The sequence below is a fragment of the Zonotrichia albicollis genome, unplaced genomic scaffold (assembly GCF_047830755.1).
Source record: "Zonotrichia albicollis isolate bZonAlb1 unplaced genomic scaffold, bZonAlb1.hap1 Scaffold_89, whole genome shotgun sequence".
Classification (NCBI taxonomy): Eukaryota; Metazoa; Chordata; class Aves; order Passeriformes; family Passerellidae; genus Zonotrichia; species Zonotrichia albicollis.
Window position 1 is genome coordinate 619,232 of NW_027428462.1, and position 24,525 is coordinate 643,756.

At 37.3% G+C, this 24,525-nt stretch overlaps 2 protein-coding genes across 18 annotated transcripts in view; one reads left to right on the forward strand and one right to left on the reverse strand.

The window, feature by feature from the left end:
- Positions 1 to 6,431, reverse strand: part of LOC141728104 (N(6)-adenine-specific methyltransferase METTL4-like) — a 52,619-nt gene extending 46,188 nt beyond the window's left edge. For all 14 annotated transcript variants that reach the window (XR_012578794.1, XR_012578789.1, XR_012578792.1 and 11 more), the window contains exons 1-4: positions 6,293 to 6,431; positions 4,404 to 4,918; positions 3,635 to 3,697; positions 91 to 457 (exon numbers count right to left, since the gene is read on the reverse strand). Coding sequence is in view for 2 of the 14 variants with exons in the window: in XM_074534447.1 (XP_074390548.1) it covers positions 91 to 457; positions 3,635 to 3,697; positions 4,404 to 4,832 (859 nt within the window). In the remaining 12 variants the exon portion in view is untranslated. The remainder of the gene's footprint in view (positions 1 to 90; positions 458 to 3,634; positions 3,698 to 4,403; positions 4,919 to 6,292) is intronic.
- LOC141728103 (kinetochore protein NDC80 homolog) lies at positions 6,386 to 23,939 on the forward strand. 4 transcript variants are annotated; one of them, XM_074534441.1, is made up of 17 exons: positions 6,387 to 6,524; positions 8,249 to 8,472; positions 8,990 to 9,076; positions 9,830 to 9,953; positions 10,081 to 10,253; positions 11,453 to 11,555; positions 12,365 to 12,454; positions 13,728 to 13,821; positions 14,940 to 15,046; positions 15,858 to 16,002; positions 16,295 to 16,500; positions 17,688 to 17,840; positions 18,113 to 18,202; positions 19,019 to 19,111; positions 20,607 to 20,737; positions 21,108 to 21,210; positions 21,565 to 23,939. In XM_074534441.1, exons 2-17 carry the CDS (start codon positions 8,372 to 8,374, stop codon positions 21,685 to 21,687), a joined length of 1,923 nt encoding a protein of 640 aa, XP_074390542.1. In that variant the 5' UTR covers positions 6,387 to 6,524; positions 8,249 to 8,371; the 3' UTR covers positions 21,688 to 23,939. The 4 variants fall into 4 exon arrangements, with proteins under 4 accessions (XP_074390545.1, XP_074390542.1, XP_074390543.1 ...); XM_074534442.1 differs by having other exon boundaries at positions 6,473 to 6,626; XM_074534443.1 differs by lacking the exon at positions 6,387 to 6,524 and adding an exon at positions 6,774 to 7,094.
- Positions 23,940 to 24,525: the final 586 nt, after the last annotated feature.

Genomic DNA, 24,525 nt, shown 5'->3' on the forward strand with positions numbered 1-24,525 from the left:
GCGTAATGCTATAGCTAAAATCTGTTCACTGAGTCATCTTGACATTAACTGCCCTTCTTGGGCAGGAGAAAACCACCTAAAGATACTTACAGTTCACCAGGGGCTGTAAACATGAAATATCAGATAAGAGGAAACTGCTTCTTGGTGGCACCAAGTATTTCTGCCCCATTAACACAATAATCTTTGCACAGTTTGAGCTGTTTTCCACAACATACGAAAGCAGGTCCTGCTCTGCACTGGAGGTTTCCTCCTCTAGCACACATACAGCTTGATGGTCACTTTCATTCACAGCTGGAAACTGCTTTGCCATTTCACATAGTTCAGCCAACCCACAGACAATGTGCTGAGGAACATTATTCTTCCTGCAACTGAGTTTTGCAGTCATACGGTGAAGAAAACCACTTTTGAGTCCCTCTTGGACTAAATCCAAAGTCCCTTCCCAAATGAGCTTCCTGACCTGTATGGTGACAAAAAAAAAAAAAAAAAAAAAAGGAAAAAAGAAAAGATCTTTCAAGTGTCTGTTTGACCAGGGAATACAACTGAAATCAAAACATTTTCAATCTGCAGGCAGGGAAAAGTATCCTTGCCAATTACTGAGATCATTGGCTCAAAAGCTACAAAGGTTTTATAATAAGGCGTCTTGGTCTAACCCCAGCTGGCAACCAAGTACCACACAGCCATTTGCTTACACCACATGCCTCCCAGTCCCTGGTGGGGAGAAGAATCCAAGGAAAAAAAGCAAACCTCATGGGCTACTGTAAGATCAGTTTAAAAACTGAAACTAAAAAATTATTATCATTACTTTTATTATTGAAAAGTGGGAGTGAGACAGAAGTAATGCCCAAAAGACACAACTGATGCACAGTAAGAACACCTACTGACTGATGTCCAGCCCATCCCTAAGTAGCAAATCCATGGCTCCTGGCCAACTCCTATTGTTTATATAGTGAGCACGATATCCTATATCCTATGGAATATCCCTCTGGCCAGTTCGGGGCATCTGTCCTGGCTGTGTTCCCTCCCAGCTTCCTTTGTGCACCTGCTCATTGGCAGAGCACAGGAAACTGAAAACTCCTTGACTCAGGGTAAGCACGGCTTAACACGCTAATGTTTCAATTGTTGCAGTCAACATTACCCTCATGCTAAACCCAAAATGAGAATATTTGATGTTTTCCGACCTATCCTGACCAGGCTGGAAAGGACAAAGCAGCTGCATCTGGGTGCAGACATTTGGGCAACAGATCTAGCTTTAGCATTCAATATGTTAACTCTGGGGCTTTTTAGAAGTCTTAGGTTTATTTTTCATTTGCAGCACTCCCAACTCCATCAACTGTGCATTAGCTGTCCAGCTACCAAGCAGAAAACTAACTCTATCCCAGCCAAAACCAGGACACCACACTGTTGTTGGTTTTCATGTTTTGGTAAAGTTACAATAATTAGAATGCTGGAGAAAGAAAGAGTGATAAACTACTGAATAAAACATTTCAGACAACAGATGTGGAATATCATTGTTTCAACCAAACACAAATTTCAAAGCAATTATCTGAAGTTTAATTTAAAATTCTAATTTAATTTCAAGTTACTGTGCCCATGAACATCTTTTTAATTAAAATGTATACTGGGATCTAAAAATCAGTAATTTTCCACATTTCAATTCACTTCATAAAACAACAGTTTATGCATTTTACAGTCATACAGAAGTACCATCAGTAAATCAAATTAAAGTATCAGAACTCAATTTTTGCAACTTTTCTAAGTGGCAAACATCTCAAATAGCCTGTTAGTCAGTCCAGGATGACACAAGTCTTGGATGTATTTACACTGTCATTCACCTACTGGGGAGTCAGCACCTCCGCTTCACAAAATTTAGAGACCCATTTTATTCCAAATCATGGAGCCTTTATGAGTTTTGATTGTCAGTGAGGTGGGTTTATCCATTTGTCCATTGTCAGTTACAGGGGCTTTATTAAAGCCCCTGTAAAAAGCCATTATACTGTGGTTTCAAAAGCTTCTGATTACAGAATCTTCAAGATTACAAGAGGGCTTTACAAAATGCACTTTATTACAATTCCCAGATTAGTGGAAGAGGAAGAAAAAGATTTTTTTTCATAATTTAATAACGCCACCTCTAGATATCAGACAGTACAGAGTTATAAATTTTTAGTACCTAGGTTTGTGATAAAAAAAGCTCATATTGCTTCAACAGAATTAATAAACATATCTTCAGAAATTATACCTTCTTACATGCATGTGTTAATTTACAGATGGACAAAGTCTTGAATATGAAGCAATCAAAGCAGGCAGATTTAACAAATGGCTGCTGAAGGAGTTTAGCGTATTTTGTACTCTTCCCTATATTGACACTGACTGAAATTCATACATGGATTCAACAGCTGAAATTCATAGATTCACTTGCAAAAACAAAAAATTGCGGTTGTTTGGATTTATTTTTGATGAGTCTACAGATATAAATAAGTGTCAAAATAATCTGCCTTAACTTGCAGAGGTATAACCTTTAATAACACAAATTTAGTAAAAACCCAATACTTTCTAATCTGTGAATGATACAAGAGGCTAACTGGAGTCACTGATTTTTCCGAACTCTGTATCTTCCACATATTCACCAAATATCACCAAAGTTACACATACCTCCAAGGAATCAAACTTCTTTTTTTAATTTCTTTCCTTATTTCTATTGTTGAATGATTTTTTAGCCTTTGTGTTTTCATAATCATGTTGATGCTGAACTTCAAAGTTTTCTCCTTTAAGGTGATTCTGCACATGCACAGCTTATTCAAAAACATAATCACAGGACCTCTACACTGTATAAGCAAGTTTACACACACACATGTTTACTACAAGACTGTTGCTATATAAAAGAAAAAAGCATAGTCATCTAAATGTAGTTCAGGCAGAACAGATTTAAGCAAAAAGCCCAATATGATTAAACTTTTGTCAAAGGAAAGAAAGCAAGTGTAGTTCCTAGTTCAGGTTCACATTACTATTTGGGAAAGCAGTAAGAATACATCAAACATTACCTACAGATTGCATTTCTACAATTCATTACTATGTTTCAGTGTAATTCAGTTGTATCTTCGCCAGTACACAACAGACATAAGCATACAGACTTGAATTCAAATTCATTCATAATGTTTTAGTAGGACAATATAAAATGTCAGAGAAAGATTTTTTTTTTTTTCAATTGCAGAATAAGATATTTTGAAGCACATTTGGTCACAAAGTGTTGAGTAACTCCAGCACAGTGTCCTGAAACACTGAAAGCTTATCTTCAGAACAGGTTACGATGCCAATTTCAAATCAGCCAATTCCTAACCTTCAACTCATCACAACACAATATTCAGTTGTCTATAACAGTCCAAGTTACTATATGAATGCAGCTTCCAGGTCTTTCTAATGTCTCAGATGCAAGTTCACATGTATCCACATAGAAGATCCATGCTGTAAGCACAAATTCAAATGAGGACTGGAGAGACTGACCTTCCTTTCCCTTTCCTTCTTTTCACCAGTGGAACAAGCTACAAAACCAGAATTTGTTTGCAACCATGCCCTTCACTCAGCACACGCCCAAAGTCAGGTAGCAGGTACTTGTAAAATATACATTTTTCCAACTTACCTTTGAATGGTATTCCAAAGCATCCAGTTCACCTTGGTTGAACACACATTTCCTTCTATGTTTCTGCAGAATTAGCAAAAACCAACAACAAAATCCATATCATTCCACAGTGAAATAAAAGGGGAAAACACATCAAAAATACCTGAATTACAAATGAACTCTAAAAGCAGAAGGAAGTTTCCTGTTTTTCTATCACAAGTCAAATAAGCAAAAAGATCTGAAAATACCTAACCTGCTGCACGCTTTCACAAGGTACATAGGCTTAAAACTGTTTTAAATTATTCATGGCACTAGAATCTGAAGGCACCTAGTGCACAGTTTGTGCTCATGCCTCCTTCGGGCCCATACTAAAAGTTTCAGCTGCCAAGGGCAGTTTACCAATTAGAGAAAAAAATTAACTATGTCTTCATGATTACATTTATTGGCTTAGACAAGTGACTCTTATTTTCTTTTATCCGTATGGAACAGTACTAAACAACACTGAAAGTAAATTCATACTGTCCTTCCCAATTTGATAATCTGCACAATCTCAACAGCTACCACAGCTTCAGACTGTGTACCTGACCACAACAAGTGTCAGGAGATTTCAGGAGCAATCCACTGCTTATGAGACACAGAATGCACATTACTGACATGAGGGACACAGGAATATTCTCAAAAGTTCCCACTCTTCTACACTACCTAAAAAGACTCAGGTATGCAAAACCATATTAGTAGTATATTATTTATCAAGGGATTACTGTAATTTACTGTGTTACAGATAACATACCTTCCTAGCAGTGGCAAGAGAATCTCCAGTGTCACTCTTTGCTCCTTCTTGGTATTCCTCTCTGTTGCTGTTGGCCTTTATTTCTGTCAGACTCACCTCAGGGCATCCCTGACACAGCTGCTCCTCAGGAGCTGCAGCTATATAGGGCTTAGAAATATCAAAGAACTCCTCCCGAAACACGTATCTCATTTTTGCTCTTTTACCTTCTGTTTCTACAGCATTTCCAGGACAGTAAGAAGGACCATTGCTTGATGAAGGGGTGGCAGCAAAAGTAGAAATACTGTGACAGTCTTCAGTAGATGTGGCAGAAGTACTGGGAGTGACATCACCAGGGTGTGCAAAGGAGTCACAGACCTCATAGCCACACTGGTTGATGAAAGAGAGATGATCCACAAGCCATCCCACTGCCAGACGATGTACCACGGACATCGTAAGTCCCCTTTTCAGGATGAAAAATCAGCTCCCTGAAACCATGGCCTTCATCAACCATTTGCTCTTCCTGGAGCAACCTCCTCCTGTGGGAATTTTTATAAGAATTCACTTTACAGAATTATCACTGTTTAATAAATTAGCACCTACCTTCTGACAGACATTTCCATGCCCACACAGGGCACACTGTTGAAACTCCTGACTTCATCTGCTTTCCCCATTATGTTCATCCCTATACCACTACTATTTTTATAGCAGCTAAATTTTACACAACTTTTTTATACTTTTATACGGTATGCACTTACTCTTTTTAACAAGTCAGAAAACAGCCCTATGACCCACCAATTAAGTCTAACACTATATGGTATGTGTGTATATCTACACACTGCATATACACCACATATACATGCATTTACACTACATGTCTTTACTATATATGTTACACACACGCTATGTAGACTACATATATACTATTTATATGCACATGCTATATATACACACATATGCTATATATATATTCACACATGTGAAAAATGCCAATCACTTGCTTTTAAAATTTTAAAAGTTTAATAGTAATAAAAATGGTTATAAAAATAGCAATATAATTAGAGTAATAATTATTTGGACAATTTAGATTAGGACAATATGAGACAATAGAAACAAAGAGTTACGGATGTCCAGGTACCTCTTTCTGGGCAGCATAAGCCCGAAAAAGGACAGCCATTAATGAAGGATTAACTCCTAAAAACAATAACCTGTTGCATATTCATACACCTCATACATGACGAATAAATTCCATTCAAACACAGGATTCTGTCTGGTCATCGTCAACTTCTTCCTCTCAACCCTAACTGGCATCTTCATGGCTGAGTGAGGAGGGAAGAAGTTAGAGAATTTATTGCTCTCTTATCAGGAGAAACTTTCTCTGAAAGATTTAGGTGTCCTGTGGCTGCTATCTCGCTGCAAGTCCTTTCTTTAAAAAAAATCTTACATAGCATAGTTTCTATTTTAACATTTTGTTATAACCTAAAACTACATTTAACACACTACTTAAGCAAATTAATACAGTATCACTTTCTAACATAACACATATAATACTCATTTTAATATTTGCGAAAAGCCAATCATAAAATATGCATTTTTCACACACATAAGCACACACATATATGCACATATACACACTATAGTTATATATACGTGCATACACCGTATCTACACACACACAAATATACATATATATACATATAGAGACATAGATCACTATGACAGCACCCGGGAGCAGTAACACAGGCACAAGGGCAGGGGCAGCCGCGGCCCCAGCGCTGCTGAGGCCGGGTGCCGACTCCCATCCCCGCGGGCACACAGGGACCGAGAGCTCGGGCTCTTCCCTAGGAAAACTCTCGGCGGCTTGAAAAAAACCCGGGGCTCGCCGTGGCCGGCAGCGCCTGGCAGACACTCACCGTGGGCACATCCAGGTCGCCGTCCAGCCATGGCCCTTCCCCGAGCCTTTCCGGGGGTGGAGCCTCCTCCTCTCGGTTTCCCCCGCTCCTCCTCCGCTCCGTTTCCCCCGCCCCTGGTCCCCGCCCGCGGCGCTGCCCGGCTCGCGGCCCCGCCGTGACGCAGTTCCGTGTGACGCCTGGGCCACGTCCGGGCGGGCGGATTTGAAATTGCGAGGAGGCGGCGGCGCTGGCGGTAACGGCAGGGCGGGGAGCGGGGGGCAGTGGCAGTGGCAGTGGCAGCACCCTCACTCCTTCACCCCCTCACCCCCCTAGGACAAGTGTCCGTGCGGCGGCGGTGAGTCCCGGCTGCGGGCTCGCCGCTGAGTCCCCTCGGTCGCCTTCGGTGCGGTTTAGACGCGCTCTCAGGGCGAGCGGGTGGAGCTGGGCCCGGCTTTGCCGCGCTCTACGCTTTCTTGGTTTTTTTCTTGCTGGCATGTTGGCTCTGGCAATCTGCTCTTAAATCTCTGCTCTTTCAGAGTCCTGCCTTTTGTCAGCAGCTGTGTGGCCAGCAGCACCAGGGCAGTGACAGAGCCCTGTACGCGGCACTGGTGAGGCCGCATCTCCAGCGCTGCGGCCACGTCTGGGCCCGCAATTCATTGAGGGGCTGGAGCGTGTCCAGAGAAGGGCAACGGAGCTGGGGAAGGATCTGGAGCACAAGTCTCCTAAGGAGCGGCTGTGGGAGCTGAGGGTGTTTAGCCTGGAGAAAAGGAGGCTCTGGGGAGCCTTATCACTCTGGAACCACCTGAAAGCAGGCTGTAGCCAGGTGGGGGTCGGCCTCTTCTCCCAGGCAATAAGCGAGAGGACACGGTGTCAAACTGCACCAGGCTTTGGTGGGACAGTTGGAGGAATTCCTCCACAGAAAAGGCGATTACACACTGGAATGGACTGCTGTCGTGAATGAGTGTGTTAAGCTTGCTCAAACAACCACCACACATGCCCAGCGTGGTGGTGTAGTCAGTGTCCCTGGAGCTGTATAAGAAAAGGCTGGATGTATCACTTAGTGCCATGGTCTAGCTTACAAGGTGGTGTTTGGTCATAAGTTGGACTTGATGATCTTGCAGGTCTTTTCCAACCTAATTGATTCTGTTATTCTAGAAGCTAATTGCTTGCTATGATTGTGAAAATTCATTCTCTTTGTGGTTGGTCCCAGTTAAAGTAATGGAATAATGCAGATTACTTCCCCAGACACAGTGAAAAATGCTGCCCTATGAATTGAGCTTGAGCTAAACTTCTGTTGTGGTTTGTGAGCAGTGGAACTGGAAGCAAAATGAAGCAACAGTTTATATTAATAATGTGTTTTGGTAACATCTGTAATAGAGGGAGTTTTTATTAGTTATAATTCAGTCATTTAAGCCCATCTCACAAATAAAGTAGAACGTCTTTAGAGGGCAGAAGCAGGCAATTTTTGTGACTTAATGTTTTGTGAGTTCTGTTTACTTCAAATTCCCCCTTAATGCCACAGGGGATAATGGTCTTAATATTCCAGTTTGATTTATATGCTGCATGCATATTCTGAAGAGAGCCATAATATTATCTCAGAATAGGTTTTCCAGTTATTGTGCTGTAATGCTGGGAGATCAGTTGCAGAGGAATGGGCGGGCTCAGGACAAGAAGCTCAGGAGCTGATGTACAGCAGAAGCGCTGTAAGCAGTACTGGTGTACTCGTGGTAGTGTGGCCTTTTTCCCAGTGGACTGAAATGAAAAATTTCTCAAGCTCTTTTGCTTTTGGGACCTGTAGGTCTGAAATGACCAAATGTAAAGAAAGACAAAACAGTAGGTTTGGAAGAAACACTAACACTTTTTATCAATAAAATGGTTGATTTAAAGGGCTGTGGCTGCTCTTATATATTTGAGGATTCTAACACAATTTTTTTTCTTTCTTCTTTTTTTTTTTTTTTTTTTTGGTCCAATGTACAGGTCTACTTGTTTATTCTGAGTCTTTGGAAAATCATTGTGGCATTTAGAAAAGAAAATACCCTTAGGTCCTGGATTTTCTGATACTGCTGGAATACTGAGGGATTGTGGTTTACAGCAGTCACAATGAGGCGAAGCTCAAGTATTGCTGGAAGCAGCAGTCGACAATCTATGATGGCACTGAGAGTGCAGGACACCAACAAGATGGGTCTTCAGACACCTCAGATGTAAGTCTGGCTAGTGATGTTGCTAAAAATAAGTATATAAAACTAATTCTGAAGAGATTTATTATAGTGTGTTTGAGTGTGAGTAGCAACTGAGGGGAAAAAAATAAGACAGTGAGAAGAAGGCTCCCTACAGCCAAGGGTGTTTGCACATGTGCTCCAGTTTTGCAAAAATACTTCCTTTCTGTATGAAACATGACACATGTACTTGTGTCATGTTTCAAATGTAACACTTTGTTACGTGTTTCTGAGGAGATAGCTGGATGCATCAGTTAACCTTTCTAAGATGTTGGGGGATGAAGGTGCTTAGGAATATATGAGTGTTTGTATCACTCTTGTATGAGCTATGTATGGTCTATGCAGGGGTCTATTCCTATGTCTATTCCTTTTAAATATTCCTTAAATATTGTAGATTTTATTTACAGTCTTGTACTATAATACAAGTACTATAAGAGCTACTTACTATAGCTCTTGTATGAATTGGTAGAAGTAGTCACTTGAAACTTTTTGTGCTCCTCAGGAAGGACAGAAGCACCTTTGGGAAGCTGAGCATGAACAAACCTACATCTGGAGCTTCAGAAAGAAAAGTCAGCTGTTTTGGGAACAGGTATGGATAGCTTTTGTTGTCTGCACTGTACATTAAAACAAAAATGATCCTCTAATTTTGGTAATTTTCTTTCTTGACAGATTTTCACTATAGAGAATAATGGATCTGAGGCAAGCTGACCTTCAGGTCTGCCTTCCTCCAGTCCTTGATCACTAAACAATAATGCTGTGGAGTAGGAATTGCTTTGGGAGCTTTATTTTTTTTTTCTTTTGGGAATGATGTGCACTGCAGACCTTAAGAGTATCTCAATACATTTTCTTGTTTAAGAAGAATGACATTGGAAGTATACTCTGCATTAGTTTCCTCTCTCTGATACAAACTTTCCAAAACTCTATAATCTTTCTACTTAGCTCATGACTTTCTGTGTTATGGGTATCTTCTTGGTAGTACCCCATTGTTGCAGAGGTTATTCCTTTTAAATATTCCTTAAATAGTTTTAGAGTTTATTTACAGTCACCAACTTTATTTTTTTTCATCTTTGGGGTATTTTTCTGCTCTCTAAAAGTTTATTTCTTTCAATAAAATGAAGAAAGTATTCATCTAGGATGCAGTAATCTTTGTTGTACTTATGGCATTGTGACTTCCAGGTTGATGATGTTTTTCCAATGACCTTAAACAAAGAGAAAACTTCAAGTATCACTTTTTATAACAAATGCAAAGAAAACAAAGCTAGCAGTTGTTGTGACTTAAACATGAGGAGAGTTCTTCTTTCTATGTATTGTCACAAGGCCTGTATTTATTGTCTGTCCCTAGAGTGAGTGGGGCTGGAGGGTCACGCAGCAGCCAGTACGGTGTGTTTGGGACAGAAAAGATAAAGGATCCCAGGCCCCTTCATGACAAGACATTCATCCAACAATGTATCAAAAAGCTTTGTGAGGTAACATATTAACTTGTTCTGCATGTATGTTATGAGGTGTAAAATGTGCTAGTCAAAATGGTTATTTCCCTTGGTTTCAACTATAAATTTTATTTAGTGACTGGTATTCCGTGTTTCTTTTGCACAGTTCCTTGTTGAGAATGCTTATGCCCACAATGTTTCCGTGAAATCACTACAATCTCCATCAGTTCAGGACTTTTTAAAGATCTTCACCTTTATCTACAAATTCCTCTGCCCTTCTTATGAACTGCCTGACTCAAAATTTGAAGAGGAAATTCCCAAAGTTTTTAAAGACCTTGGGTAAAATGATTATTGTTAGTTTCCTGGGCTGAATAGATATGCTATGGCTAGAAATTTAAAAGCTAAGAATTCTGCATTGATAGTTGGGGGGAATGGATAGGTTTATTTATTCAGATGAGACTCTAAAAGTAAAATGTTGTGATTGCTTTGTTTCACTTTTGTTTAATTTAACTCTAGGTTTACTCTCTGATTTTCAGCATCTGCTATACATTTTATATTTGAATTTACAGAACTATAAGCTCTGGGAATCTTGCATTGTCATGTAAAATTTAATTGATTATTTGTATAGAACTTTGGAGGACAAGGCACAATTTTCTTTTACAGACCTTTCTGTTCATTTTGTTAGAATCTAAGAACTAAAATTTCCAGAATTTTGGATCAAGACAATTTAATTTTAGTTTAAACAAATTTAATTTAGTTTAAAATATGTTTTCCTGCAATTTTTCTCATTCTGCTTTCAAAGCAGAATGTGGAAATAACAAAATTACTGTTGAGGGGCGACAAACACTAAGTAGCTGAGTGGTTTGTTGCTGAATTTGTTCAGTGTTTGAAATCATTAATGCCCCAACACTGTCTTGGAAAGAAAATCCTCTGCCTCTTGATAACTGTGAACTTTCAGTCTCATTAAAAAAAAAAAAAAAAGGGAATGTATACCCATGATGGTGTCAGAGTGCCAGGGCTCCTTAAATGTAGGTGCAAATCTTTTTTGTACACTTCTCAGCATTTTAATAAAGTTTTGTTTTAATCTATAACATTTGAAACTGCTGATATAGCTTAAAATGTTGAAAAGGATTACACTCTGCTGCACCAAGGGTGTAATTCTGGATAAAATTACTAATTCTGACAAGTCACTTGAAGTTTTGGGAGTTCAAGGAGCGTCTGGATGACACTCTTGATCATATGGTTTAGTTGTAGGCAGTCCTATGAGGAGCAGGGAGTTGGATTTGTAGATCCTTACAGGTCCCTTTTAAGCCTTGATATTCTATGAGTTGCAAAATGAGAAACCCATGATAATTGAATAAAATTGTGCTGTAAGAACTCAACTAATTTCCTTTGAAGTATAGTAGAATTGAGTTTGCTCTTCCTTCTGTGCGTTCATCTACATATAAAAATGTGCTGCTGTATTTTCAAAATGTGCTGGTTTGTTTTCATCACTGTCTTCCACAGCTATTAAAAATGTATCTTCTTTGGCTGTACAGGTACCCCTTTGCTCTGTCAAAAAGCTCCATGTACACTGTGGGAGCACCACACACCTGGCCTCAGATTGTGGCAGCTTTGTTTTGGTTAATTGATTGTGTCAAGGTAATGTTTGTCTTAAGATAAATATTTTCACTTTCCAGGCTGGAATGTTAGTTTCAATACAGATTTAGTACATATTTTCTACAAATCTCTTTGTTTAACATATATGTTCTTAGCAGTCATCTGGGAGCTGACCCTTGGCCTAATGTTTTAGTAACTTTTAAAGTGAGCTTTTCATGTTATATTATGATAGGTTTTTTTCTTTACATGTATGCACTGGATAAATTAATGTATAAGAGGAGGTGGCAAAATGCTGATCTGTACATACAATAAACGTGAGAAGTTAATGAGTATAATCACTGAATGGAACGTGTATCTCCAGCGCAAATGTTGTGACATCTGCCATTCTCTCCTAAATTTGAAATCTAAGGATGGAATTTTCAATTGAAATTGTTCAAATGTCCTGTGATTCTGATACAGAGTGGCAAGTTTTCAGTTAGAGTGGGGTGTTTTTTACTTAATTTTGGTTTTGTTTGGTTGGTTTGGGTTTTTTAGTAGTCCTAACTGTTGTTGCTGCCAACTCAGGACTGAGCAAAATTTGGCATCTGTGACAGAAGTTGACCACTGCTGAATTGAGCGCCCAGGAAAACCCTGTCCTTTTTTGCTCAAAAGACACAAGACAATTTGGCAGTGTTGACTGTCTAGTTCACGCCTCTTTACCTGTGTGTTTAGTCAACTCAACACAGGTTCATTCCAACCTGCTTGCTGAAATCCTAATCCAGTGGTTCTCTGCTTCTTTTCACGAAAACTAGCATGGAAACTAATGGATGTCTTCATATTTGCTCTTTGTTGTGTGCACCTCTGCTTTTCAGCTGTACAATGCGATCAGGGAAAATGCACCATCGTTCGATGACAGACAGAGCTGGGGAGGAGAGACAGATGATGGAATTGTACATAATAAGGTATAATAAAAAGGAAATTAGAATCAGAATTGCTCAACTGGATTTTGCAGTGTGCTGTAACAACACAATTTAATTACAGTTTAGATTGCTGGGTCATGTATTTATAGATTCTGTTCCCTTTTATATTCACAATGCTTTCTAGGAGGTAGAGTAGTATTGTATAAAAAACCTGATCAACTATTTCCTGAGCAGGTATCATGATCAGTCTATTGGTGTAGACTGGGTATTAAACAAAATATTCTCTTTATTTTATATTCACCTTATTCTACAAGTATATACTGTTCTCCTTTGTAGAGAAAGGGCATCATTATGCTGTTTATTGTTTTAGTAGAGTTTCTGATGTATTTTCCTTTAGCACTCAAGACTTCTGAGGTTAACTGCAGTGCAGTGTAAAGACCGTGACTTCATTCTAAATATAGTGACTTGTGCCAATATCTACTCAGTTTACTATGTAAAAATTGGTTGTAAAGTTTTATTTCTGAGCCACAAAATAGGGTGGCAGTATAATTCGAGCTCTTAATCCAACAGTTTGCTTTCTTTTTAATTTATTATGGATTATTAGTACTACTCAGATTTAACTCGGTGTTAAATCACAGCAGGTGTTTGGAGAGGGTTGCATTATAAGCTAAAACACTTAATTAGAAATTGCAAAAAATCAAGTAAAATCATAATTTTGGACTAAGGTTACAACATGATGGTTGGCAAGTAACAATGCTTTTAAACTAAATGCGTTCTTCTACATTGGCACTTATGCATATATATATAGATACAAAATTCACAATGCTGGTGTAAATGCTTCTGAAGCATCTGTGACTTAGTGTCTAGCAAATTCTTTTTGGGTAACCTTTCTTTAATTCTAGATAAGAGTACTTTGAGATCTACAGATCTGAATTTTAATGGTCATATTTATAGAAAAGGTCTGTTAAACAGACCTGCAGTTTCCATAAACTAGCCTGAGAGAATCATATGCATCAAGATGAACAATTCTTAAATATTCTACCTACAATCTTTGTTAAATATAATTGTTAAAAATACAGTATTTCCAGACCTTTCTTAGTGTGAATTATAGTTGTCTCCTTCTGCCTGAATATATAATCTGTTGACATTCTATGTTCAAAGGGAGGAAAAAAGTTTAATTTTACAAAAGTACAATCGAAGCATTAAAGATATTTTTGATGTCTGTTTAATTCAACTGATTGAGTAGCTTTAGCCTATCCAGACATTTTACAGGTCTTGGAATTGTTGAAATGAAAGATTTTTAAATTGTTTTCAGCTTTTCATGGACTACTGTGTGAAGTGCTATGATCTTTTCATGAAAGGGAGAGATACCTTTGAAGAGTTGGATGCTGAAGTCCAGTCAAAATTAAGTAAGTTTTCAAATTTTAAGTATTCAATTGTGTTACCGGTTTCTTTTCTCCTAGCATCAGTTTGTTCAGTTTACGAGTGAAAGTGATCTAAGGGAGTCTGAAATACCTAAGTATGTTTCAGTTACTTCAACTTAATGCTCTCTTTATGTGTATTTTTAGCAGTACGGATGGATAGATCATGATCTGCTATCAGCTGTAGCTGTGTCACCTGATTTTTTTAATGTCTTTGTCACAGAAAACCAGTATATGATTCTTCAGATGTGAACTCCATCTATGCAGATGGCTCTTGTTTCTGTCTGGAAAAGTTAACAATTAAAAAAAAAGAAAATTATTTTCAGAGGATGCACAGCTGACAAGAAAGTTCAGCTTTTGAAAGATCTGAAAGCAGTCTGCAAGAGTTCCAAACTCTATTGTGAGGATTCTGTGTGTGATTCAGCATGCACCTGTGTTTGTCTTCAGGGAGGTAGAAAATTATTAGGGTTTTTTGACTCACTCATTTCACCACCTGCAGAAATACAAACACAATGTGAGAAAAGGAAGAAAAACATTTCTTACTTTCTTTGCTCTCCTATGAAAAGCCAGACCTAGAGCCCTTTGCAAAATGGAGCCATCAGTTGGAGAGGAAACAAGATACCACACTGTTACTGGATATTGGGAAAAAATAATCATCCCATTTTTTGGCAGAGCCAAATTAAGTTAGGGAAAAGATGACTCAAGAAGCAAGGAAGTATATGGATAAGAAAGAGGTTGTTAAGTAAGTTTGATTTGTTCTAGCTTCACAAGGTAGTCCTGACTTGTATACTCTCCTGTGGTGTGGGCTGTATGAGAGTTTGGAAACCCTTACCTCTTGAGAGTGACTTTGACATGAGAACTCTTTCTGACATAAAGACTGAGAAACCCATTTTTCTTCTTGTTTGTTCTGGGGTTTTTGCCTGGTTACATTTTAATGAAAGGTTTTTCTGGTAAGTTTCTTGGTTGTTTTTAGTTATTTTTTTAGTGTAAAATAATTATCCAGATAATGGGTATTTACTGTGCTGAAGCTCAAGTTCAGATACTCAAAATAGGTGGTGATATTGAGATAAATTTGTAACTCCACTCTCTCTTCTGCTCTCCCACAGAGGATTTATTTAATATAGATCCATTCCAGATGGAAAGTTTAGAAGCTGAGAACAAAAGACTTCAAGAAGAGATTGCAAGACTAGAAAAAGAAAAGGAAAGTGAGCCGGTTAGTAAATTGTGTCTGTTTTTATGGTGGAGTTGAATTTTATAATATCGACAATTTCTGAATGAAGATACTTATGATACATAACAAAGGAAAAAATTTCAGTGCTTTGAGATTTTAATTAGGCCAGACTTTTACAGACTCTATACTATTAGAGAACAAGGCTTTTTTCTGTGGAATCTTCAGTAACTATTTGATAATGTGCAGGTATTTACAGGTAATAAGGTCTTATATTGACTGAAATATCAATAAAATACTTGAACCAAATTTTTTAATATAAATTTCAACCTTATTTTTTTCAAGTGTGTTGGTATTCAAATATGAGGCATGGGATTCAGTGGTAACAAATATATTGTATGGAAAATACTTTGCTTGAAAAGCTGGATTCTGCTTTTAATAAATCCTGAGTTTAAAAATGGGTTAGTGGCTGTGCAGGTGGGAAATTGAAATTGGTGCCAACTGTGCAAAATCTGCTGAGCTTATTCCTGGCTTTCCATGCCCCTGTTTCATCTGCCCTCCATGTATTATTAGAGTTAAGTTGTGGACTACCTGTAGTACGAATTGTCTAAAGCACTGTCTGATGCAAATGAGAGACATAATGCTGAAATGCAAGAATCTTTTCAGCCTTCTTTGCTGTTATTTTAAAGGTGTCTTGACTGGACTTAGCTGTCACAGGGATAAAAAATTATTAAAGTTCTTTAGTTTTATATTTGTGCTATTGATATTGATCAATTACTCTACTGTCTTATCTGGAAAGTGAAATCATTATTTTATATTTATCTAAGAGTGGTTGTTCTTTTCACCCATTTCCTAGGATCGTAGAGTAACGCTACGAAATGTGAAATCGTCCCTTCAAGCAGACGTCCAGAAATACCAGGCTTATTTGGCTAATATGAAATCTCATATATCCATCCTTGATCAAAACCTGAAAAGTGTTAATGATGAAGTTGAGACAGCAGGTAAGGAGGACTTGATCACAGTCAGGACAGTGAAGCTAGAAGTAGTCTTCAAATAATTGGAGTTCTTAGCTTGAGAGCAGAGCAAGGTACTTGGAGTAGCATGATGCTACAAATAAACTTTCCAGAATGGATTGCTAATAAAATTATTTTTTGTCTAATACTCTCTGTACACTGGAGTAATGAAATGGTAATGTTATGTAATAACTGTCATTTACTCATACAATACAGAGGTGAGGTTTATGTATATAGGCTGGTATTTTATGTCCATTTCACAAATGTTTTATGTACTTAGGAGCAGAAGTAGAAGCCATGAAGCAGGAGAATGCCCGGCTCCAGCACATCTTAGATAACCAGAAGTACTCAGCTGCAGACATTGAGAGAATAAATCACAAGAGAAATGAGCTGCAGCAAACCATTAACAAGCTGAATAAGGAGCTGCAAGCAGAACGAGATCAGATGTGGAATGAAGAGATAAAATATGCTAGGAATAGAGACGCGGTATGTGAAAACCCCACAACACTCAGAGGTGGCTGCCAGTTTTCATCATGCAAGCTTAAAATTGGAGTCTTGATAATTTCTTTCCTAAATAACCTAACACCACCATACGTGTATCTAACCAAGCAAAACTGACAAGAATGGCCTCTGTTTACAGTACCTCTGAAAAATGTTGCGCTTTTTTCCCTTTTTCTGTTTTGCACTTAATGAAAATGTACTTTTTTCCTGCATCGTAAGAGATGTGTCTAGAATATGAAGCATGGTCAGCTGGCACTGCTGTAGCATTAAGAGCTTTGATAACATTAGCATGCCATTGCTTTGGTAACACAAGAAATTGCAGGCTAATGTTAATATTTCAGAGCAAGGAAGTAAGGCAAAACTAGTGAATTTGAATCAATAGCTTTGCATGCATTTAGGCCTGATTAGTTCTTTGTGTAGCAGTTGTAACATCTTTCAAGGGCCAAGTTCAATCCCTTCAAACAGAATGAAAAGATATAGTCCTGTAAGTGATGGGATTTAAAAGCTTTCTGCTTTGCCAATTGGAGAACTAAATAAAAAATTTCAAAAATGTTTGGTAGGATCACCCTTTATCAAGCACTTTTATCAACTTAAATCCTCAGGTGCAAGTATGAAGCATATAAAACCGGAAAAAAAAAACCCTGGGTTCTTTAACGTTTGCATTTAATAGCACTCATTAATTAGAAGTTAAAGCATTTAATAAGCTTTGTTTAAAGGCATGCTCAAGTTAGTTTGTTGTTAGGATGTGTGGCTGTGTAGCATTTCCTGTCAAAACTAATGAGAGAAGGCATATTGACCTTATAACTGATCATTTATTTAGTAGTATTTTCCAGCACGTTTTTAGTTCCCTATCAGCTAATTCTCAAAAACTTGAGGCAGGAAAAATTATGGCAGATGAATATAGAAAACCACAGGTGAAACCATTCAGTGTTCTCAGCCATAGACACTAAGAAACCTCAGTGTGCAAACTCTGAAAGAATCATAAACCAGTACCTAATGCAGCAAACTGCTGTACTGGCATTGCATACAGCTCTTGAATACTGTGGGGTAGCAAGGAATTATGGCTACAGAGAGCAACTCAGGAACTTGTTTAAAGTACTATATTAATACTTCTTGCTCAGCTTTTCACTTGTATCTCTTCTATGATTTGTGCCCTTTTCTCCTCTGAGCAGATTGAAATGCAACTGGCAGAGTATCATAAACTGGCTCGAAAGCTGAAATTAATTCCCGTAAGTGCTGAGAATTCCAAAGGCCACGACTTTAAGATTCAGTTCAATCCTGATTCAGGACCAAATTGCCTAGTCAAATACAGAACTCAGATCAAGGTAAGTAGAATCAACACTGAAGGCCTTAGATACGACTCACAAAAAAAATGTGTTTCTTTAGGAATGCTGGGAAGGTCTCTCAATCTCACAATGAAATGTCATTGAAAAGCTTGTTTGATGAGTCACCATAATGACATTGTAGTATGTGAAAGAGATTTGGTATTGGAAAGTACAGGAGCCTAAAAAAAATAAAAGGCAAAGATGTATTGGGGTGCATCTTGGTTCAAATTAGAAAATTGCATTTGTTCGATCTTCTTGTATACGTATAACAGGTTCCCCTCATGGAGATCATCAACGAGACTGAGGAAGAAATTAGTAAAGCCACTCAACGGAAAATTACTCTGGAAGATACTTTGGAACAGGTGAGTTAGTTAATGAAGATTAACACTAAGATACCAACCTTAAAACCTTATCTGCCTCTTTCATTCACCTTTTTGCATAGTTAAAGTGTGATGTGTTGGGTTGGTTTCTTGAATTACTTGGGGTTTTTCTGAGGACAAGTAGAGGGGGAGAAACTGTGAGAAAACTGCTTTTATTGTAATGGAACCTAAAAGTTTTTCTAAGAACTGAGGTCTTTGTTGGTTGAAATATCGTGTATTCCCTGAATTAAAGTTTATGCAGCTTACATATACTTGACCACAACCATTGCAAGTATTTGTTTCTACTAAGTTACCCATTCCAGTTGATTGTGTGGCTTACTATCACCGACAAATTGTCATCAGGAAGATTTTTAGTACTATTGGATTTGGGACAGATTGGATTTGGGACAGATTGAAAGAAGGAGAATTTTATTTCCTCGTTCTTCTGCCTTCTACCTGAGCATGGTGTTATGTGGTATGGAATGTCCTCTTGGCCAGCTGGCCTCACTATGCACCTTCCCAGTCTCTTGCCTATCCCTACCCTACTCAGTGAGGGGCCCTGGGAAGCATAGAAAGCCTTGGAATGCTGTGTTAGCACTATTCAGCAGTAGCCAAAACTTTGGTGTGTTACCAACACTGTTTTAGCCCCTGATCCAAAACAAAGCATAACATAGGCTGCTATGAAGAAAGATAATGCCATCTCAGCCTAGCCTAGTTTAATTGTTTAACCTGTTTAACCAGGTGTGGTTTGTGATGGCATGGATTTATATGTTGGAATTCTTTTTGAACCATACTTCCTTGTTTATGTTTTCATCCTAGGTGAATGTAATGCTAGAGGACAAGAAACGCAGTGTGAAAATGCTGACAGAAGAAGCTGAAAAGCTGGATGATCTTTACCAGCAGAAGCTTAAGGTAGAACTTCTTACACCTTGATGACAACTTATCCTTAACGATACCCTTATCCTTAATTTTTGTATTTATCGATAAATTTTTGGGTTGCATTTTTGTTTGGGCTTCTGCCTCTGCCTTCTTCCTTCCCTCTTAGAGGATTTTTTCATTCTTTTCAGAAAAGTGATTTGACTGCCACCTTAACTGAATCAATTTTCACTTTCTTGTAAGAGAATCTGGCATCATACTGTAGCAGATCCTATAAATCATAAATTCCTGCATCCAGTAATAAAAGCAGCAACAATCATCTGACCTCAGGATGTCTCCGGGCATGTGCTTGAAGGAAATTTTAGGATTAACAGAACCTGTCTTGTCTAATCAATTTGTATATAATAAATACATTTACAGTTTTCAGTAAACATGTTTAATCAGCTTCTGTAAAAACTAAGGAAAACATTGACCAAAAGCATGTTAAATTGTTTTAATGATCTCAAACTGTTACTTCCTTTAGCTTCCTTTGCCAGCACAGGAGCAGTCCCTATTCTTTTCCCCACTTGCAGTTCAGCAACAAAACATAGCCACCCTCTCTGTTAACTGAGTGGCTATTTTGGTACCTCCCAACTTCTCTGACAACACTGCTTTAGTGGGACTGTGGTGCCCTGCAGAAAAATGTTCTTTGAACTACGCCAATGTTTACCACATATGCTCCTGTAAATCCAAACTCCTGTGCTATAGCCATGAAACAGGGCTATTTCACTGCTAATACCAGCTGAGGCAGGTGTATATATAGGTATATAAAGGCAATTAATTTAGTTTCTATTTTTCAAAACCACAGGACATTTAGCTTTTGATCTGTGCTTTTGCATATACTTTTCTCTAAAGTTAAGCTCATAAAATACACACTTGCCACCAGACACTTAGTCATGTAATTCCTCTTCTAATTTTTAAAATGCTGTTTGTAAGTCTTAAGTATTAAAATTATTTTTGAAGGATGATGTTTCAGTAATCTATCAAAATTGCATGTTGAGTTGACGTCAATTTTGTTTGGTTTTGTGGACTGTATAGCATCAACAGTGTCATTCTAGAAGAGATGATTTGGAATTGTACTCTTTCAGACAAAAAAGAAAAGCTATTTTCTTACTCAAATGTGGTTGTATTTTTAACCTAGAAACAGTTGTTCATAATGTGCCATTTCTAAGCTATTTAGACTATCTAAACAACACTTTTTGAGCTTTAACTCTGAAGGGAAAGTAGCTGCAACACAGGCCTTTAAATGTGGTTAAAGGAATAAAGAGATGGTTAGGCTTATTCTGGGATGGGGATGATACAGAAAACAGCTGAAACTTCAGGTTTGGGAGGGATATCCTTGGGGTTTTTTTCAGCTCTGAACTTGGAACTATTTGAGTGAATTTTGAATTCAAGTATTAGGATACAATCAGGTAGTAGAAAGAAAAAAGGAACCAAATTATACCTGAGAGAGGCCATTTTTTTTTTTTCTTCTCCTTCCTTATGACAACAGGAGATAGAAGAAGAAGACAAGAAATGTGCAAATGAACTGGAATCGTTAAAAAAGCATAAACAGTTACTTGAGAGTGGTGTCTATGATGGGCTCAGTGAAGCTACAAATGAATTGCATGATCACCAAAGACAGTAAGGCTCCTAACTTCCATGTCTGCCTTGTTTATTTTGGTTTTTAAGGATAAAGATATTTTCTTGAATGTAACATAAAGTTGTTTCAGCAGGTATCCATCTCAGTGTGTTAATTTCACAAGTTAACAACTGAAAGATGTTTCTCCTCAACAGTATTTTGCTAAAATATTTGTCTGCTGTATCAGAACTCCTGTTTTCCGCATAAGGGTTTTTCTTTGAGTATTAATATATTGTAACTTGGTTCAAATTAATACTAATGGAAAAAAAAGTATGGCTAAACGTGATGATAAATCAGACTTGAAGTGATTGTTTTAAATGTCAGGAATTCTCTAATTATGGACACGATCTTCTGAGTATCTTTACCTTTTAGATATCAAGTCGTTTTGCTAACAACAACAGAAAAGAAGAGAAAAATTGATGCTAACTTGAGTCGTCTTATAGAAACAGTTGCTACTCATATAGAATCTATAGTGGTAAGCTAAAATTTGATATTCAGAATTAAATCTCTCTAGAGACATTTTGCAGTTAAGCACTTGGAAATTAGAGCTTACTCTTTCTAAGGAAGTATCAGTTATTTAGCTGCTACTAAGTCTGTAGATTCTAGTTAAATTTTCTGACAAAATCTTTGGTGTAAATAATCAGAATTGATTGTTAAGTTTCAGCAGTAATATCCTGTCAGGTTAAACCTGCTTCTGATAGATGTCTTTCAGGAAAGTGTTTAACTGAAATCAGTTAACCTATGCAATGACTGCTTAAAATGCTTTAGCAGAATCAGGAAAATACAGACTGTGACAGAGCTAATAAAGCTTTCTGTACCTCTTTTCTAGAAATACCTTGATGAACAGAAGGAGAGAATATACAGAGACGATGAAGAATTCATGCCTGAAGATCAATTGTCAAACTTGACCAGCATCCTAGACAGTTATAAAAAGAAGGCTGAAAGTGTCTAATCACTAGAAAGATGAAGATAAAAATGTTGCATTTCTGAAGCTCTCATATGGGGCCTTCTAAAGGGATGGGTACTTACCTTTCAGTGTTTAGCACTGAAACTGATTTAAGTGGAAGAAAGAAATTTTGTTTTGTTGACACAAATACATTTAAGAATTAAACAATATATTTGCATTTTCTTAAATGCTTTGCTCAGACTTTGTACTTTCAATAGCATATCTATGTGTTTAGGGCACACGCATCACAGACAGTTCACATCCTTCCCCAAGCCTTATTTTACTAGCAAGACTAAATGTCAGTGTCTGTCTCCTGCTTGTTCAGTTACCTATGAAACTGCACAGAGACACCTCTTCCATGAGTAAAAAATCAAAACCTCTCTTGATAAGATTAGTCCTTGTATAGTAGCCTTGTAAATAATCTAGAAAAAGAAACACAGTAGTTTGAAAACCAAGCTTTGTCTTTAGCTGCTCATACTCCCAGATGAAACTTCACTGAACTTCTTGAATATATATACCAGAGAAAGCTCTAAATAGGACATCATATGAATTCTAGCTGTATATCTAATCACTTGTAGGTCTGGTGCATGTTAGATACATCAAAATGGTCTAAAATATCTGTATTCTTCTTGTTAGGCCGGTTGGACAGATTTTGATGTTTCCTCAGGAAAGTAACAGTAAAATTAGTGTATGGGCAGCTCTGGTCCAAATACTTTAAAGAAAGTGGATCAATGGTATGTGAAAATAGTACGTTTTTATCTATTCTGTGTATAATTTTGTGTTAAAAAATAAATAAAACCCAGCATTCATATCTTGGATAGTTTATGATGGTATTTCCTATTAAAAGCATTGAAGTATTTGAGTGTTGTTTTTATAGATCAGACATTTAAATATACAAAGATAAAAACAATTTTGCAGTTATTTAAAGGCATTTAGCAGCTGTTAAATAAAGAAAGCTGCTCCTTAATTCTACAATATTTGAATGCAACACGGATCCCTAGGATATATAACAAAACTTGAGTTAGACTATCTAAACACAGATTGAATTGTCTAATTCTAGGCTATTTTTGCAGAATGACTTTAAAACTCAGTTGTTCTTAACATAATGTGTGAATCTTCTGGCCCTGGTAAGAGTATTTTGTTTCAGATATAATATTGATGACATTATTTAAGCTTCTAATTTTTTGTTCCTTTTTTATACTCCAGAATTCTAATTTGACAGCTAGAAAAGTCTTCTGATAGCTGGGAAGTTTTTATGCTTTCTTTTGTTGTCCTCTTTTCTCTTATCTTTACAGACTTCCGTTTTGTTTTCTGTAACAAACTAGTCTTTACTACATCCCTGTTCCTTCTCTTTAGATGTTTTTTCCTTTTGTGATCTCTTTTAAGATTTTTGTTATCTAAAGCAAGGTAGCAATCTAATGGAGCAAAACTGAGCTTTTGATGAGAGCCACATTCCTTTAAACTATGTGCTTATTTAGGGGCGATGCTCTCTCTTGACTCCCCCATACCTGTTTATCTCTGCTTCTATAACTGACCTTGTGTTTTTAGCATCTGTAGGTTCCTTGCCATGTGCAGCAGTCAGTTCATTAAATGAGAGCAAAATAAATGGCATTTCCAAGGGCTTTATATTAACCCTAATGAACATGGGTCAAAATCAAAATCATGATGCCTTTGCTTAATGCACTGGCCAATGTAATATTCTGAAATTAAAGTAGTCCAAATAATTTCTAAAAATTAACGTTAGTATCATTGACAATGTGTTTTTGTTATTGGTCTGTCAGTTAACCTAAACTGCCTTTAGAACTACCTCAAATTTGGATCCAGGTTCTGTAAAATACTGTAGGGCTGTGTGTTATAATCCACCAGATCAACATCAGGCAATGTTTACTTGGTACTATGTCTTCATAATTTAAAAATTGAGGGAATTTTTTAATCCTCGTTTAACATGTTTTCTCTGTGATATTGAAAGTCAGGCAGTTGTTTTTGATTTGTGTTCTGGAATATGGCTTCTAAATTTAGGCAGTAGGCACTAGAACATAATTACTGCTTTTGGTTTTGTTTCTTCATTGGAATATAAAGTCTTAATGAGAAAGTACCACACCACCTGTACATTTCAGTAGTATGAGTAATTTGTAAATGTTGGCTCTTGTATGGATCCAGTTGCCTCATTTAGTGCTAGTATACCTTTTGTACAGTTTAATGTGCCAATTTTTGTATTCTTACACTCAATAAAATTTCTTATTCCTGTTTGTATAAAAGACTGATCCTTACTGCAAGTGTAGAAATATGACATAAAATCCCAATCATCTGACTTTCCTTGACAAACTACATAATCATTTTAGCAGCAGGTACTAACTCCCTGCCTCTCCTTGCTATTGTACATGCATTGTGTAGAGGAAAAATAAAATGCAGAAACATCTTCATGTAAGTTTTAGAGGAATAAAAATTGCTTTAACCTTTTTAAAAATAGATTGCTATTTAAAAATTCTTAGGAGCATAGGGCCAAGCTGCTTTGACAATGATTCATGTAGTATCCTTTTAGCATTAATCTCATGAACCAACCTTTTGCTATCTTCATATCACATAAGTATTTCCTTTACATGACCACTCTTGCATCTGCTTTATTATTATTATTTAGGTATAAAAAATAACAGTTGATGCTGGAAGTCTGTAGCTTCTTTTCTCTGGCAGAAGTTGTTTTTTTCATTTTTTGTTGTCAGAAACTCATCACCAACAAGAACATGGTAGTTCTTTTTTTGGAGTATTTCTTGAGTGCGTCAAGTAGATTCATTCAGGTTGGAAAGAGCTGCTAATTTCATTGAGCCCTGCTGTTAATCTAACAGT

Coding starts and splice junctions, on each gene's coding strand:
- LOC141728103 (XM_074534441.1), top strand. CDS start 8,372: ATGAGGCGAAGCTCAAGTATTGCTGGAAGCAGCAGTCGACAATCTATG. Junction 16,003..16,294: donor TGATGAAGTTGAGACAGCAG/GTAAGGAGGACT, acceptor TTATGTACTTAG/GAGCAGAAGTAGAAGCCATG. Junction 16,501..17,687: donor ATGCTAGGAATAGAGACGCG/GTATGTGAAAAC, acceptor TCCTCTGAGCAG/ATTGAAATGCAACTGGCAGA.